Consider the following 17,259-nt stretch of genomic DNA (forward strand, 5'->3'; position numbering starts at 1 on the left):
ATATGATAAATGTTACCGAATTACGCACATGCGGTGCTGGTTGAGACTGCCACATCTCATACGTCCGAATCGATGCCAATTTATTGAGATATATGGATTAAAATTATTGGACCTACGTATGTTCCACAATATGGGGTAATTATTTCCTCTTAGTTAATTGTCAGGGCTCGATCGACTGACCCAATCGATAAATACAAATCCAATTATGGAGATTTGATTTTAATAGTCATATATACACATGAACAATATAGTAGATGCGAGTAATTTATATAAAGAAATTTACCCAATTTCATGCTTTACCCAATAAACCAATAAACAAATTAAAGGGAATCGAGTCCATCCCCTATGTCCAATTTAAAAAAACAAGGCAAGTTGTCGTTCACTGGATGATCGTGATATCATTTTATTGCGAGCTATTACTAATATTCCACTTTGCCTTTTCGGTACCCAAAAACTAGCGGCTCATTTATTTTTATTAGGTATGTTCATTTTCGCATTCTATAATGACTTGTCATGGGGTAACAGATGTAATTACAAAGACAATTATTTGTTACAAAATAGCAGCCAGAAAGATATATGTTTCCACTTAATAACTATTTGATGCTTAATGGGAAAGATAATTGACTGAAGATTTGTTTTCCTTGCCAAGAAGAAATTTGTCAAGGTGAAATTGAACTAAACCTTTTATACGAATAGACGGTCTTCTCCCATTCAAAATGTGAGTGGAGTAGACGTCACTCAAATATTAGAGAGGATAAAAATTTGGGTTGTACTTTATAAGAATATGCAATCTTCTCCTCTTTGAAATATAAGTAGAGTATACGTCTTTTGAATATTAGAGGAGGTAAAAATTTAAGTTGTGCTTCATAATAATTGATGTAAATTAGTTCCAATAATAGTTTAATTTATAAATATGAGTTGTAATCTTATGTAATATGAGTTGTAGTCTTAAACAATAGTCTCATGTAATCCAAAAAAAAAAACCTTTCTATACGTATGGTGTCAATAATATCATTTTCTCTCTCATGTCTTCAAACACACTTACTGTTAATAATAATAATAATAATAATAATGATAAATTCTGTTATAATTTAATCTTTTTGACATGACCGTTTGCTCCTTTTATTTGTTTATTGATCAATTGTGGATTTGATCATTTCAGAGGAAAAATATAATTGAAAAAAAATGGAAGTCAATAAATTTATTTTTCTTTAAATTACAGGAGGATTTTGATGGGTTTGGAAAACGATACATTTATTGAACAACATGGAGTTCTAATCACTTTCGCAGTGAAAATATGAAATAATATCTGCTCTTTTCTTGGATTCCTTCTTCCTCTATAAATGTGAAGCATGTAATATTGGGTAACAATAATGCTACACATCCTAAATTTTTTATCCTAAAAAGTTATCCTAAATTATGTGGTATTTATCAATTAATTGGTGAGATAATGCAATTAATTCACTTAGATCTTGTAAAGAATTATCAACCACTCAATTAATGACACATCATTTGGGAAAACCTTTTAAGATAAAAAATTTGGGATGTGTAGCATTATTGGGTTTGGTAAAATAACACACAACATCGTTTCAATCCCCTGCGACAAACATACTGAATCTTTTAATTTGCTGGCCAAGCCGTCCAACCTAATTGGCCGGTTCTTAATTAATTTGTTATGTTGATTAGAATAAGATAGCGTTATAATTGAAAGGTCACGTCCACAACTTGCTCTCTCGAACACAATTGAGACACCCAACTTGCAAATTCGCTTTTCACCATCGTTAATTAATTGAAGAATCGAATGAACTAAATGAAGGAAACGTTTCATCACTTACGAAAGACATACAGCAACATTTACTATTTTAATGCAAACAATCGAAGGCGCTTGGGCAGGAAACAATAAACGACTTTAAAATAATACAATTAATTATCACACAAAATCTTAGTATAGATTAGGGATGGTAATTTTTTTCGATGGGATGGGATTGAGACATATTTTTATCCCATAAAATAATTTAGGGACGAGAGTGAGATATTTTTTTATCCCAGTTGCATATACGAGACAGGAGTTAAATTGACAAATTTCGTTACATCCCGTCTCATTGCTGACTATGAATGAGTCAGGACATATTTTTGTCCCACAAAAATATAGAGACGGAAATATGACGTTTTTTCATCCTACTTGCATACACGGGACGAGACTAAAATTGGAAAATCTCATTTCATCCCGTCTCATTGCCAACCCTAGTATAGATACTGATTACACTCCATTGAAATTTTCCTCTTTCACCTAAACAACTTCTTCGAATACAAAAGAGTTATGATCTTCCATTTGCAATATTCAATCAACAGATCAAAAAGGGTTAGGAAGAAGAAGGCACCCAAATTTATATATTAAGGTCTTGTTTGAGATTGAGATGTTATAATTTTTAAACTATAGCTGCTGTAAAAAAAAGTTATAAATATTAAATAAAAATTAATAATATATAATAAATATAAATTTTAAATAATCATTTTGACGAAATTATTAAACATATAATATATTTGTATTATACGAGTAAAAAATCATATCAATATAACTTTTAAGTTACAGTAGATAGTGTTTACCAAATACTTTAATACTATAATTTAAAAACTACAACTGTCCAATTTCAATCCTAAACACACTTTAAAATTTCTCAATCATAATATGCAAGTAAAAGGATTAACTAACATCTTCTTCAAGAACGGAATTGAAGGGAACAATAAAAAAGGAAAAAAAAAAACTCGGGTCTGCACACTTCGCCTAACGACTAACGTGCATCTAGATTATACACATCTCAAGTCAACAAATCACGCCAATATTCCATTTCTAGCCTTGCTATCATTTCATTTAAGATCAACTTTTGATGTCTAAAAATTCACCATTCAACATCACTGCGTCCTTTTCTTGCAGGGCCAATATTGATGACAATCGTTCATTGAGCTGTGTCTGTTGGTACAAAATTGCCAGCTCAATGTCGCCGAATTTATAGTCACTGCCTTTGCATTTTATGTCCTCATTAATTCCATAGCATAAGAAATAAAGAAGTTTAAATGAAGAGGGGCCGAATCGTAAGAAGCTTCCACGTTATTATATTATTTTTACACATTAAAAAATATATAGAAACCTGAATTTTATTGGTTAATGCATCTACTTGATTAATATTCTATAATGCAAACAATCCATTTAGGCAGTAGTAGAACTAAGCTTTGGGTTGGGTTTGATAGGGACAAAACAGAGAAACTCTAAACTTGGCTAACCTATAACAAAAAAATCTGTAAAATTGCAGCGCACCACGTTACGGGTTATAATGGATAAACTATATAATGTTTAGGCTATAACATAATTGTATAAACCATGAGGGGGCCAAATGTAAAATTTTATATTAAATGGGCAATTTATCAATTCAATTTCTCGTTTTTCGTTGAAAATGAGAATTTGAGAAATCAAATGAATCATGGAAGTATTTTGCATACGACATGTGCATATATAATTGGTTGAGAAAATATATGACTGTATGTTACGGTAAAGATTATTAACTAGATACGAAAGAATAATTAAATGCTTATAACACGTGAAGGAGGATTAAGTTTGAATATGACCATTAATTAATAATAATGTCACAGCAATTAATAAACTTGCGGGCGGCGGCTATTAAAAAAGAAAAAAACAAAGCTACTATTAAGAGTATGGACCATGCTACACATAGTAAGAAATAAGATTTTGAGAATTCATATGAAAGAAACATTATTCGTTTTATATTGGTTCAATGAACCCAACCAATCACTGCAGATAAGATCACTCAAATGTGTGTGTTGAATCTTATTGATCTTAGCCTCGTTGAGAAGCGAAACATTGAGGATCTGATAACGAATATGGTGTGTTGCAATTGTTGCTTCAGAATGACTTTGATCTGACTCATGTGCTGGCATATATGGCAACCCAAAAGATCTCCGTCTAAGAAATTGCCCATGATCATGCGACGAACTAGATAGATATCGTCTGACTAACAAGCTCGCTATGATCGTGGATCTAGGACCAGGATGATGAATGAGTTGCATAAGCATTACCAGTAATTGAAAAACATAATATATAATAATCATTACTTCAAAAGTTGTTTGTCTTCTTACAATTTGTAAGGGAGATGCTACCTTACAATTAACTTAAGGTAGAGTCTTTTCTATCTATTGTGGGCTCAAGTGGGATCCGCAACTCAATTTGTGAATGAATATAACTTACATTAACTAGGGAAATCTACCAACAAAGGGAAATCTACCAACAAAGTGTTGGCTCCACTTACAACGGAGTCTTCTTAAGTGGCTTGACTGAGTTTGCTCCCCAGTTCGAGTCACAAGGAAGTCGCATTTGTTGGGAGAACTTGTGCCTCCCGGTTCGAGCAGGAACTTCTAGTCTAGGTTGTGGTACGGACTTAAAGGTGTCTCTCACAATTGGGGTCCTCCTCAGAATACCTCGTGGTTAAGACAAAAAAAAAAAACCAGAGAAATCTCTTTCTAATTTGATTTAGGAGAATATAAAAATTAATGTTAAAATGATTATTGGGGACCGGTAAGAGAAATAGATAGAATAAATAAAAAATCTCCGTTACTTCTAAAGTATGTTAATCATGCGCATATTTATCTTTATATATATAAAAAATTATATGCTAATAAGTGAGTTGGTTAACACCTTTCTTTTTTTTTTTTTAATAAAGAATTTGAGTCTTCATACATTATTTGTGTGAATATATTTTTGAGGACGTCCCATGTTGGGCCTTTACTTTAGATTTTAGTTGTATATTTATTTATATTCTACGTAATATTAAAATGATATTTCGCTGAAAAAAAAAAAGGTAACATTTCACTTTCAGTGGTGGTGGTTGTAAGTGTGTAACATTTCACATTCTGTGGTAACTGATAAAAGTGTGAAAGCCGAACTTAGAACAAAGTTGACCAATTCCAAATAAAATATTTTGCAATATCTCCACAGAATACTCGTGCCAAATGACTTGCCATCCGTTTAATTTAACACCATTGAAAAAGGAGTTGAATTATTGGCACCCCTAGGCCCCAACTCATCTTCTTATTTACCGCATTAAAATATTTACAAGTAATATTAAATTCTTTTGGCACTTCCATTGATACAACAATCTTACTTAGACTTGATCCAACGGCTAGATGCAACTGTGGCACGGTGCCACAGTTGCACCTAAGGTTTCCCCCAACTAACAACACCAGCCTAAAAAATGACAGAATTATGCAAAATGGTAATTTCCGTTTAGACCCACTCTAAAAACTCTGTACACCCATAGTTTTTCTCATCTTTTCTCAAACAGGTACAAGTACCATAAATCCTCTTTTCATTTTTAAACCCTAATCTAAGAATTTTAAACTTACGTATATAGGAATTTTTTATGTTTAATATAATCTTGTGATTCAAGCAATAATTAAAAAAAATTGAAAAAAGTGGGGGGAAACCTTAGGTGCAACTGTGGCACCGTGTCACAGTTGCATCTAGTCGTTGGATGTCAGTAGACTCCACCAATTTAACTGCATCCAACGATTAGATGCAACTGTAGCACGGTAGCCTGATTCTGTTACTCTGTTAGTTGATACGAGGAGTGTAAATAAAATACGTTAAATTTTATTGTTGTGATATGGGATTTTATAGTATTTGCTCAATTTTCCGACCATACAGCAGGCTTGAAAGCGAAAGGTGCCCTCAATGTACGCACCCACTCATTAAGACCAATTGTGTCATAACGGTACACTAACAATCAAATAACTTTCATGCCATCACAATCCAATCATCATTGAGGTTGAGGTACGAATCTTCAAGTTTGAGGGTAAAATGAGAATTTTCTCTTATAGAGAATAATTAATTAGATTAATTAGAATCTTCAAGTTTGATTAATTTTTTAAAATACACAGATTAATTAGATAATTTGCTTAAATTATATGGATTAAGTATTTGTTTGGTAATGAGGTACTGTAATTTTTTAGTTATAATTGTTATAAAAAAAAGGTTGTAATAACTATTGTATTTGGTAAAATTAAAGCTTATAGGATAAAAATCAATGACTTTCGAAACCTAAGTATAAAAATTCACCGAATAATTTTATATTTGAAACATTCGAAGCCAATTATTTTTCTTGAAAAAAGTTGGGCCGACTTTCAAGGCCCAACTGACCCGTTTGGCTTAGTGGCGAAGCAGTAGCTTTCCAGTTGCCAATATTGATCCTAATTGAGGCTGACTATGTAATAAATCAGACAAGAAGAGGATTAACCCCCCAAATGTACTTGCTCATTTTAACCTAAAGCATAAGTCAGTGTCACTAAACATACAACATTATTTTCCCTTTTTTAGCTCTTTGACTAGACTTTAGACAAAACACTAAAACATCTATTCTGTTACATTAACTTTTACACAGACAAAGACTCACTCACAAACACAGAAAATGGTACAGAACAAGAGAAGAACAACTGTGTATGTAATCATGCACATGTTTCTTCTTCACCTCCTTCTTCAGTATTTACAATGCCAAGATTTCTAGTCTTCTTAGCTGGCTTACCTAACTGAAATAAAGGATGCCTGCATAGTCTCCTCACTCCTCGTCTTAAGCTTAGCCAGTCCCCATTGTTGTATCCAACTCCAAACCCATTTTCTGATGCTCCCGTCTCTCTCTCGCATAAAGCAGGCTTGCTGCTGTCTGAGACTGACTCAATGTCCTCTTCCCCAACACTTTTCTCATGGAAGTTCCAAAATTTCTCCTCAGCATCAGATTCCAGTCTACCCAAAGTCACAGCCCTTGAGAACTTACTAATTTCAGGTCCTTCAGGGGTGCAAGAATCCTGATCAGTTAGCTCTAATGGAACCTCCACCTCCGGATCTGTCTTTATATTTGACAAATGTGAATCATTCTTGTTGTTGGGAGAATCTGAACATGGTGAGAGCAACCGAGCCTTGGCAGCTGCTTCTTCCCTTTCTCGAAGGATCTTTAAGATAAGTGTTTTGAGGAAGTTCATCACTTGCACGGCATGAATTAAGGCTGTCAGAGGATCAGCCATCTGCATCAAAAATATTTCTTTCTTTTGTGAGACCACATTAGACCACAGCCGTAATGCATGGATGGCTATAATCACAAAATAAGGCTGCTAAATTGTTGGCAGAAGCACAAGAAGTTCTTTCTGTAGATGGGTGTGGCATTATAGCAACCAACTAGCGACACCTCATGAGTCGGAACGATGAAATGAAACAGTGGAAGTTATGAAACAATGAAGAAATTAACCTGAGTCATGTTTGGCGCAAAAACCATAGCAATGTTGCGTGCATTCATCTTGTTGTACTGTTCGTGCTGCACCACATCTGCCATCAAATTGATAGCCCAGTCAAGCAGAGCTGCCTCTGATGGAGGAAGTAACTTCACAAGTTGAGTGCAGTCCTCTTCTGTGTTGCAGTGCATTACTTGGTCTGGCGTAAGAGAATCAAGTACCCCAGTAGGAAGTTCTCTAAGCCATGCCTGCGAAGAATCAGAGAAACAAACACCCATCAACCCAAATATGAATCAATTGAGGAATAAAAAATCGTGAACAATGATGTAGAGTAAATCTATCAAAAGTTCCATTTTAAATCAAAAACTTAAAATTGTCTATTGAACTTTCTATCCTATTATGTCAAGACCAAAGATTAATTCTTTCAAATCCAATAAACTGACATGTTCCTTCTAGTGTTTAGCAAAATACATCAATTCTAAATGTAAATAAATGCAAGATATAGCATGATCATGTAAGCATACCTTTATCAAACCTGCCAAGCAATGGACATCTATTCCGTGAGGTACTACACCTTTGTTAAGCTGATCTCGCACATATTCTTCTTGGCTATTCTCAGCATTTATTCGGAATATTCCTTCTGCCTGCATGAAATAAAGAAAGCATTGATCAAAACCATTTAACTTTGTATAACATGTACCAATAAAAGTTAAAACCGATGTACAAGCATAAACATGCCTTAAGGCCGCCTTCTGAATACAAATGCCTTTGCATCATGAGAAGAATTGTAGGCACACTGTTCCCTCTGTCATCATAAGAACATTGCATAGACTTTGCAGAAACTCCAAATACACTTACACTGGACCAAAAAAAGAAGAATATGATGTAAGTTAAATGAAAGATGAAAAACGCGTATGAAGCTGGCCAGCTGGGTCAAAAAAAAAAAAAAAAGAAAATGAATGCAGAGGATTATAAACGATGAAACAGAAATTAACTTCCAGTATATTCATATAACAAACCACCTACCCAGATCCGCCATTAAGAATCAAATTTATTTAAAAAAAAATATGTTTATTGGATGTTTATTCTTGGAAGGCAAAAATCATTACGGCAGATAATTTAAGGCAAAAATCATTACCACATGCACACACGACACATCCCTACAGGCACAGGCTACATAAATCCCTGACTTGTTTCTGTGTAACTGTCTTGCGTCGATCTGACACATTATAGTTTAATCTCATATAGTACCAGCAGAGGTTAGTGAGATAGTCTACGGTACATCTGAGATTATATAACCAACTAGTGCACATGTTACATGAGCAATAAAATTTAATATAACTGCCATTTCCATATTAATTTTTCAAAATAAACAAACACACGACATAACATCATTTACTTGTTATATAACTGATATAATACCTTCAACGTATTCTAATTTTTCTCGCGGTTAGGACATGTGTGGAGAGACGATATAAATAGAGCACTTGAACGCATAAATAATCTTGTTTAGAGGCAATATTCCAGGAAAGCATAAAAGCACTTAAATTATCCAATTCTTCAATTGACACCAAACCGCAACAGGAAATACAGCAGATTACATAACACTAATTAATTAAAAGCAAATATGCAGGTACATACGAGACAAAAGTCATGAAGTAACCATTATGATGTACAACAATTTCCTTAGCTAACCCCACTGATACAGTTGGAATCCCTCTTTCTAATTGGATGGCGTATAAGGAATATACAGCTATAAACTATATAGATATTTAATGTGGTTTATAATCAGATGTCCCACGAAAATTCAACCGCTCCATTGAGGTTTGTACAGTTCCCACTCTTGCATCTATCCTGATGAGCAGAGCAGTGCTTAAAGACAACTGATAGTTAAACATAAACTTCAACGGTTAATTCCCTTCCTTTCACAAATCTGTTAGAGTATTAATAATGATACTGTACAGAAGTAAATTGGATGCCGCATATCAGAATTATTTATATACAATTCTGGCTAATTAATAATAAAGAAAAAAAAATCAAATTATCAAACAACATTTCAAAATATGATAAGCATTAGAAAATGTGTATATATATGTATATAACTGGAAAATAATGAAAGACTAGCACCTATCAAATCGAAAGAAATTCAAATACTACAGACGGACCTGGCACTAGGCGCTTTTCGTGGTACCTCGGGCTCAAGCTCAGTAGGCAAACCGAGAAACCCATTGAAACGATCGAAAGTCACATGAGACACGTGTCTCACTTCGGTTGGCCAACTAATATCCATGGAAGCCTCATCTTCTCCCTCAACACTGCACGTGACCAGTGACTTCCTCAAAGCGGCTACCAAAATATCACGAATCTGAAACTGGTTGTTGTGGTGGTGGTGGTGGTGAGTCGAGGTGGAATTACCACTTTGCCCATCTCCGTTTACTCCTCCAAATCTTGACCCTGGGTTTATTATAAACGGTGTCGATAAAGGGCTTCCCGAAATGTTATCATAACCCTCATTATCATTATCAGTATCAGTATCGCATTCGAACTCCTCCTCCTCTTCGTCGTCGTAGTCGTTGTTCCTGTTACTGTGGTGAAAGAAAGGACTCGGAGGAGGGGAGTTGAACTCAGTGAGTCCAACAAATCCGCAAGATTTGGATCGAAAGTGTCGAGTCATTGAAACTCTAATTACTTAATTTGTATACATGCAGTGAAAGGATGAGGAGGGAATATGAAAATGAAAATGAAAATAGTAAACAATGAATGTGGGTGATAACTGAAAAGAGTTAATTATAAAGAAGGGGGTGAGGTGGCGGGGTTTGGTGGGGTGAAGAAACTGAGATTCAATGGAGATTGCTTCAAGGAGAGAAAGAGGAATGATTTTGGCAGAAGGAGGTACTAGATAGATAGACAGCCAGTGGCTAATGGCTATGGTGATGAGTGCTGATGGAGACATTCCGTTTGCTTTTTACTTCGTGTTTGCTTATCTAATAATTAGCAGTACAACTTTCCTTTTTCTCTTATTCAAAATTATATTTTATCTTTTCAGAGTTTTGAGTAGCCAAGTTGAAACAAAGATACAAATAATATTTTATCTTTTTATCTTCTTCTTCTTCTTCTTCGGTTAAGTGTTTTTGCTTTACGATCGAATTCGAGGGAGGGTGAATAAGTAACTAAACTACAAAGTGGTGATTTTACGTTAATTTAAGGGTCTGTTGTGGTCAACCGGTCACGGGTCTCTATTCTTCTTGGCTGGTAGAATGAAATTCAGTGATTCAAGCAATTAAAGAGACGATTTTAATTCCTTTTTTTTTTCTTAAATTTTAAGCGAGAACGATTGTTCCAAGATCGGTCGTTACAAATTAACGTGGATATGCATGGCAATTAGTTAATTAATTTTCTTGTTAGTTAATTATATATACACGTACACGATCTCGAGGTGCTGTTATATGTTATATATGGACTTCAAATTAAAGAAAGTTTATTGCTGCTAATAATTCAAGAGAATATAATAAGAAGGTGGTGGTAACGTGGGTTTTCAGTTTTGGACTGATTAAAGGCTAGCGAGCGTAGCTTTTGCTTGGATTCTCGAATAATATAAAGGATCCCTCTAAGTTAGATGCATGTACCTTACAACCATCTTACATTAATAGTATCCATATACTATTTATGTGAGAGGATTGTAAGGTACATGCATGTAACTTAGCATTACCCTAATATAAATATATATTTGAAAGGGAAAAGAATTGTTTACTTTCGGTAAGATTTTTTTATAGAAGAGATTTCAAGATTTTTTGCGAGCACTGAGCAATAAACAACACACGTGTACGAAGTCGCCTTGGGAACGAGGGTCCGGATCTGTATATTTTAATTTTAGGGTCTATGAAGAATTGGCAGGCTTTTCGCTGTTTTGTTATCTAGTTCCCGAATCCTGACATTATATTAGACGGTCACATGTGAATTGTTCCTTTCTTGTTCCCAAACTCAAACTCACCGTGGGCTCACGCAGTCACTTAATCATCGTGCAGTTTCACCATTAATTAATGCAATAAAAGAACCTCCAGCTTCAGGTCCCATAAATTTGATGCCATTCTATTTCCATATCATTCCAAACATAAAATCGCTCATCGTATTCCGATAATAACCAATCCAATAATATATATAGTAATGAATAAGCAGTAGAAAAACAGTCATGGCATATTGGCACGTGAACATTTTCATGCAACCCACAGCTATCCGACACCTCTGCTAGACGTTGATCTGACGGTGGGTTTTGCTTTTGTAAACTCTGTACACGTACATACATATGGACTGCGGGACTGCGGTCCCCAATTCCCAAGAGCGAGTGGGACCACGGATTCAATTTGATGGTTGCGGTGGCCACTTTATATATCCTCATAACTAAATTCGTAAGTAAAGTTTTTTAAATATTAATTTATCAATCACCCGGTCGAATGGTTCTCTCGGAGATTATTTCATTTTAATTTCTCTCTATATTAGTTTTGAATAAGGATCCACTCTTTGTTTGTTTGCAGTGAATTTTATGTTTCACGTTGATAATTAAGCCATTTTTTTTCATTAAATTATGCAGGTAAAAAGAAAAAGAAAAAAGAAAGAAAGAAAGAAAGAATCGTAATTCATTATTAATTTAGCTTTTTGTCGAATATCTCTCCAGTAGTTTTCATAATTTATTATATTAATTACTTTTTTATGCCAAAATATTTTTCTAAAATCCTTATCTCGGCCATAAAATGATTATTATTTTTTTCTGAAGAAAAAAATTTCGATATAAGAGATATAGGGGGGGTATTATGTGATAACTGCAGGGATAGATTGTCAGTCATTCTGTCTCTCGGGCACTTACAATCATGATTTGGTCTAATAATTATTAGAGTATATTTTTTTGCCCATTTCTTTGTATTGTTTTTATTTATAATTCAATCCTACATCAGAAAGTACCTATTCAGAATGCTTACAAGTTACAATTGTCTTCCAAAATCAAAACACATTGATCTTGTAGTACTAGATTCCTTAATAACACGTGATAAGACAAGCCGGCAGATCCTAATAATACAGTACTTATGAATGCTTGTCTTATCTTCTGGAAAATTTCTATTTATTTATTTAGTCCCACGCTTAGCATAACTTCAGGTTCAGGATGAATCAGTAATCGATCAAACATGGCAATTTGACCTCATGGATTTGACTCTTTAATCCGTTCAATGTTTTCCCATGCTGCATGCTTCCAAATGACAACAATGAAAGGGGAGACCTGTATTATATGCAGAGCTGGTCAAATTTGACACGATTCGATTACTTGATACGAATACGACATGAATAAATAGATATGAGTTGTTGAATTTAACACGATTATTAAATAGGTTGGGTTCGGGTCGACACGATTTTTTCCGTATCAGACTAAGGTTAAAGTTCTTAACCCATTTACTCGATAAATGACCCGATTATATTTTTTATTTTTAAATAATTTGTAGGTACTTGTTATCAAAACTCAAATATTAGAGATGATTCTCTCTTTTATTTTTATTTTTTGAAAAGATGAATATAAACACAATATTTTATTTATAAAATTTTATATACGTTTAGAGCTTCAATAATGTAAATGTGTAAAATATTGTTAGACATGTATATTTTATAATATCGATATATAACATTATATATATATATATAAAATTAAAACTTCAATAGTGTAAATGTGTAATATTTTGGTAGATATGTACATTTTATAATATTGATAAATTATGTACGTATGACAATGTGTAAATGTTTGATGTAAATTTTATTTAATGTATAGATATTAAGCGGATTATTGGGTAATCCGATTATTTTTCCGTGTCGGGTTTATGTCTCAATATTTTAACACGATTATTAAATGGGTCGGGTTTGGGTCGACCTAAATTTGACACGACACGAACACGACTCGATGACTTGTTTTGCTAGCTCTAATTATATGATATTTGTGACAGGCCATTACGTTTAAAACAATATAATATATTAATTATATAGTGGACCAATAGGGCTTAATTCTTTAAATAATTAATCTCTATGTATATGTATTTTTGGACTAATCTCCACAGCAAATTAAGTTTGAAAGTTTCCATCCGACTTCCAAGAAATCGTGTCAGGTAAACGATGGATGTCAAATTCAGTTGAAACTTGTAATATAAAAGATTACCGATGCCCTGAGGTCTAATATCTTTACTTGGGTTTATATTTCGACATTTAATTACAAATCGATTAATTATTTAATTGATGACGATTATGATGCTTCACACCTATATCCTACCAAATTACATAGTATTTGCATTAGTTAAAAAAGATTTTATTTTTTAGTTTATTTGCTTGATGTCATCAAATCATAGCAGATACATACTCACACATGCAAATTAAAAGAAGATGTAAAAGGACAGGAAGCGAGGCATTTTCTTCTATGATCGGGTTAGTTTTCTATCAGTTTCTTTCAAGCTACTCCACAATCTATGATCCTTTATGGCGTGAGACTGGGAGGTTAGGTTAAATGATATCATCCGTGTATGGCCTTAAGTAAAACATCAACTAAAATGAACTTCATTCTTACTGAATCTTTGGTTTGAGATTTAAGCCATTTAATTATACAAGTTATTAATTAGGTTATTAGTCAAAGCTAGATAACCAGTGGATTAATTTGCTAAAATTTTGATTGATTAATTATTTATTTTAAGAAACTATAACTTGTCAATACACTTTTTTTCTGGCACTTTTACCAGCAATATTTTCACAGCGACAGGGTTTAAGTTTTTAAGGTATGATGATGTTAGGGGTTTGGCATCGGCTAATTGAATTTGAAATGGTTTTGCTGAAATTTTGTATTAACACTTTGTTTGGTTTAATTTTTTTTTAATTATATCTTATTCATGTAGAGTTTTTACCCAATTTTTTTTTTTTTAGTGGTCTATAAGGATGGCAATGGGGTGGGGTGGGAGAGGGAAATCCCATGTGGGGAATGATTTTTCCATCCCCACCCCATTCCATATTTACTTATTTTATAGTAAGTATAAATACATGAATTCAGTAAATTAAAGATTAGAGACACAAATAAAATCATCACCATATTATAAAATATTTAAATTATTTTAAAAAGTCTCCAAAAAATTGAAATGATGTATTGAAATAATATCAAAACTGAAAAATGTTTGAAGAGAGCACCGCCTTAAGAAAAAAAAAATGTAACAATGTTTTAGGTTAAATAAGAATTCTATTGTAAGATTTTCTTTTAGTTATATCCTACTTATATTATATAAAAATTAAAAAAATTATTAACCATCATCGTAATTGATAAAATAATTTTTTTTAAAAATTTATATATAATAGGGATTGGGTTGGGGGTGGGGTAGGGAGTGCAAAATCAAACCCCACTCCATTAAGAATTTGGGGATTATTCTTCATTCCTCACTTCATTTTCTAAAAATTATTCAAAATTTACCCCATTTTAGGCGGGGCCTCCAAACCCATAGAGGATTTTACCATTTTTAGTTGTCCTAGTTGTCAATGAGAGTTTTTACCTAAAATTGTAAGATTACTTTAGGGGTCGAGTTTTTAAAATTATGTTATTAAATGAACGAAATAAGAATGTAAACCAAATAATGGACATTTCAAATAATTTAACTTTTTAATAAAGCTCTCTCTACTCTGGATTTTTGCTAGTAGTGACCAAATATTTTTTGGAAAATATTTATTCAAAGTAAAATCAAAGAACAACAATAATTTTAAAAAGAGTTTTTGAGATTAAATCCCCATTTATAATTCAGGTTGGACAATTGTAGTTTAAAAGTAAAATAGATTTAACTTTATACTTATATGAAAAAAAATCTATTATCTCTTGCTAATTTTGTTAAAATTATTATTTTAAATTATATTTACTACTTATTATTAACTTTTATTTTATAGTTATAATTTTTTTTCACAGCATTTTAATACCAAATAGAATCTAAATAAATACCTGTGATCATAAGATAAGTTATATCAAACATGCACTAAATATTAACAAATTAATCAAGGAACATTAGCAATTGGCATGGCCGTCTTCTGCAATCTTGGATTTTGGTTTCCGATTGGGCAATGTTTCGTTGATGGGCTATTCTTAGTGGAGTGGAACTACTATTACTTGCACCCTTTAAAACTCCTCTTAAAGCCCCTTATTTTTCCTTTTTGGGCTTAGTAGATTTCGTAAGGGGTAATTTTTAAAAACCTCCCCTGAGGTTTGGGCTTGTTGCAAGTAGATGGCGAGAATTAATTTATTTGTAAAAAACCCCCTACTGTCAGTTAATTTTAACATTGACCGTTAGTTGACTGTGCAAAGACAATATTACCTTTAATAATAATTTGTAGACGGAAATAACTAAAAAAAAATTAAAATTATTGGTTATTTTACCCTCTTTAAATTATTGATATTTTCTTAAAGTTCCTACAAGAAAGATAAAATTAAAAATTTTAAAAATTCTCTTTAAATTATTGATATTTTCTTAAAGTTTCTACAAAAAAGATAAAATTAAAAACTTGAAAATAAAATAGTTATAATCTTTACCTATGATATTGTAAATTTTTGGAATTGACAAGGATAAAATTGTCAAAAAATAGGGTTTGTACTTTTCGCGCCAACAATTTTAAATTTTTTTTTTAGTTATTTCCGTCTACAAATTGTTGTTGAGGGTAATATTGTCTTTGCACAGTCAACTAACGGTCAATGTTAAAGTTAACTGACGGTAGGGGATTTTTTACAAATAAACAGATTCTCGCCATCTACTTGCAACAAGTCCAAACCTCAGGGGAGGTTTTTAAAAATTATCCATTTCGTAAGAGCACTTTACCGGTTTACAAAAAGAGTTGGACTATTGGCACCCATATGATATTCTCATAAAATCTCCTTTTTAGTTATATTAATTTTATTTTCGAAAATATCCTTTTTTTATATACACTTTTCTAAGTTCTCAATTTTCATTTGATTTTTTTTATTGTTAAAACTTAAAAGTATTATTGTGTTATTTTTTAATTATTTTCAATTTTATATTACTGTACACACAAATTAAAAATTTATATGGGTGATAATTTTTTTAGTGTTAATCATTGGCCGAAATAACACATATTTTAAATTATAATTTCAGAGAAATTTGAAGTATAAAAATATTTAATCAATAAGAAATCAAAAGAGAACAATAGATTATTCTAAATTTGTACAATTTATTTTAGTTAAATAGGAAGTAACATATAGATTTTTTTTTTAAAAATGATTGATAATGAATTAAGTAATTTGCTGGAAAAAAAATCTATATGTGTTTAATTTTTAATTATTCTTAATTATAATTTTATTTAAAGTGAGATTTTGTAAGAATAATGTAGGGGTGCCAATAACTCTACTCGTACAAAATGATTTTTGAGGGGTGAGTAGCACTACTCTTCTTATTGCCAATAAATGATGATCATCGGCCTGTGTTAATGGGCCTCAAAGTTTTGACCCATATTATACTTGAGAAACGAGTGTTACTTTTCTCACTCCCTTAAAATCCTTGTAAAGCTTTTTTTTTTTTTTTTTTTTAAATCATGCTACTGTCGTTAGAGTAAATTACATAAAAAGACAGTTTTGAATTTAACTAAATTAAAATATGTTCACAACCATAAATTATGAACTCTCCCATCTTTAAATTTTGATTTGTAATATGATTAATTTTTTATTTGAGTAAACTCAAATTAATTTTGACACAATGAAATAATAAATTACCCAATTTTTTATTATTAAAAAGTATGTTTAAAATATAATTAGTTATATTATAATATTTCATCCTTTTTCATAATTTTAATAAAGTTGATGCTATTGAAATAAGAAGTGAGATTTTACAAGGATTATAAGGGGTTTTTAGGAACTCAACTCTTGAAATTTTATCGAAACTCGCGCATGCATCACGAGAGAAGTGACGAGAC

At 32.2% G+C, this 17,259-nt stretch overlaps 1 protein-coding gene across 1 annotated transcript; it reads right to left on the minus strand.

Moving 5' to 3' along the window:
* Positions 1–6,277: 6,277 nt before the first annotated feature.
* Positions 6,278–10,265, minus strand: LOC102615569 (rho GTPase-activating protein 3). The gene is made up of 5 exons (XM_006491282.4): positions 9,456–10,265; positions 8,029–8,149; positions 7,815–7,934; positions 7,308–7,538; positions 6,278–7,086 (listed from the first exon to the last, which is right to left on the minus strand). The coding sequence occupies exons 1-5, from the start codon at positions 9,962–9,964 to the stop codon at positions 6,514–6,516; spliced, it is 1,554 nt and encodes a 517-aa protein (XP_006491345.1). The 5' UTR covers positions 9,965–10,265; the 3' UTR covers positions 6,278–6,513.
* Between the last annotated feature and the right edge of the window lie 6,994 nt (positions 10,266–17,259).

This window comes from Citrus sinensis, chromosome 3 (genome assembly GCF_022201045.2).
Source record: "Citrus sinensis cultivar Valencia sweet orange chromosome 3, DVS_A1.0, whole genome shotgun sequence".
In the NCBI taxonomy this organism is placed as follows: Eukaryota; Viridiplantae; Streptophyta; class Magnoliopsida; order Sapindales; family Rutaceae; genus Citrus; species Citrus sinensis.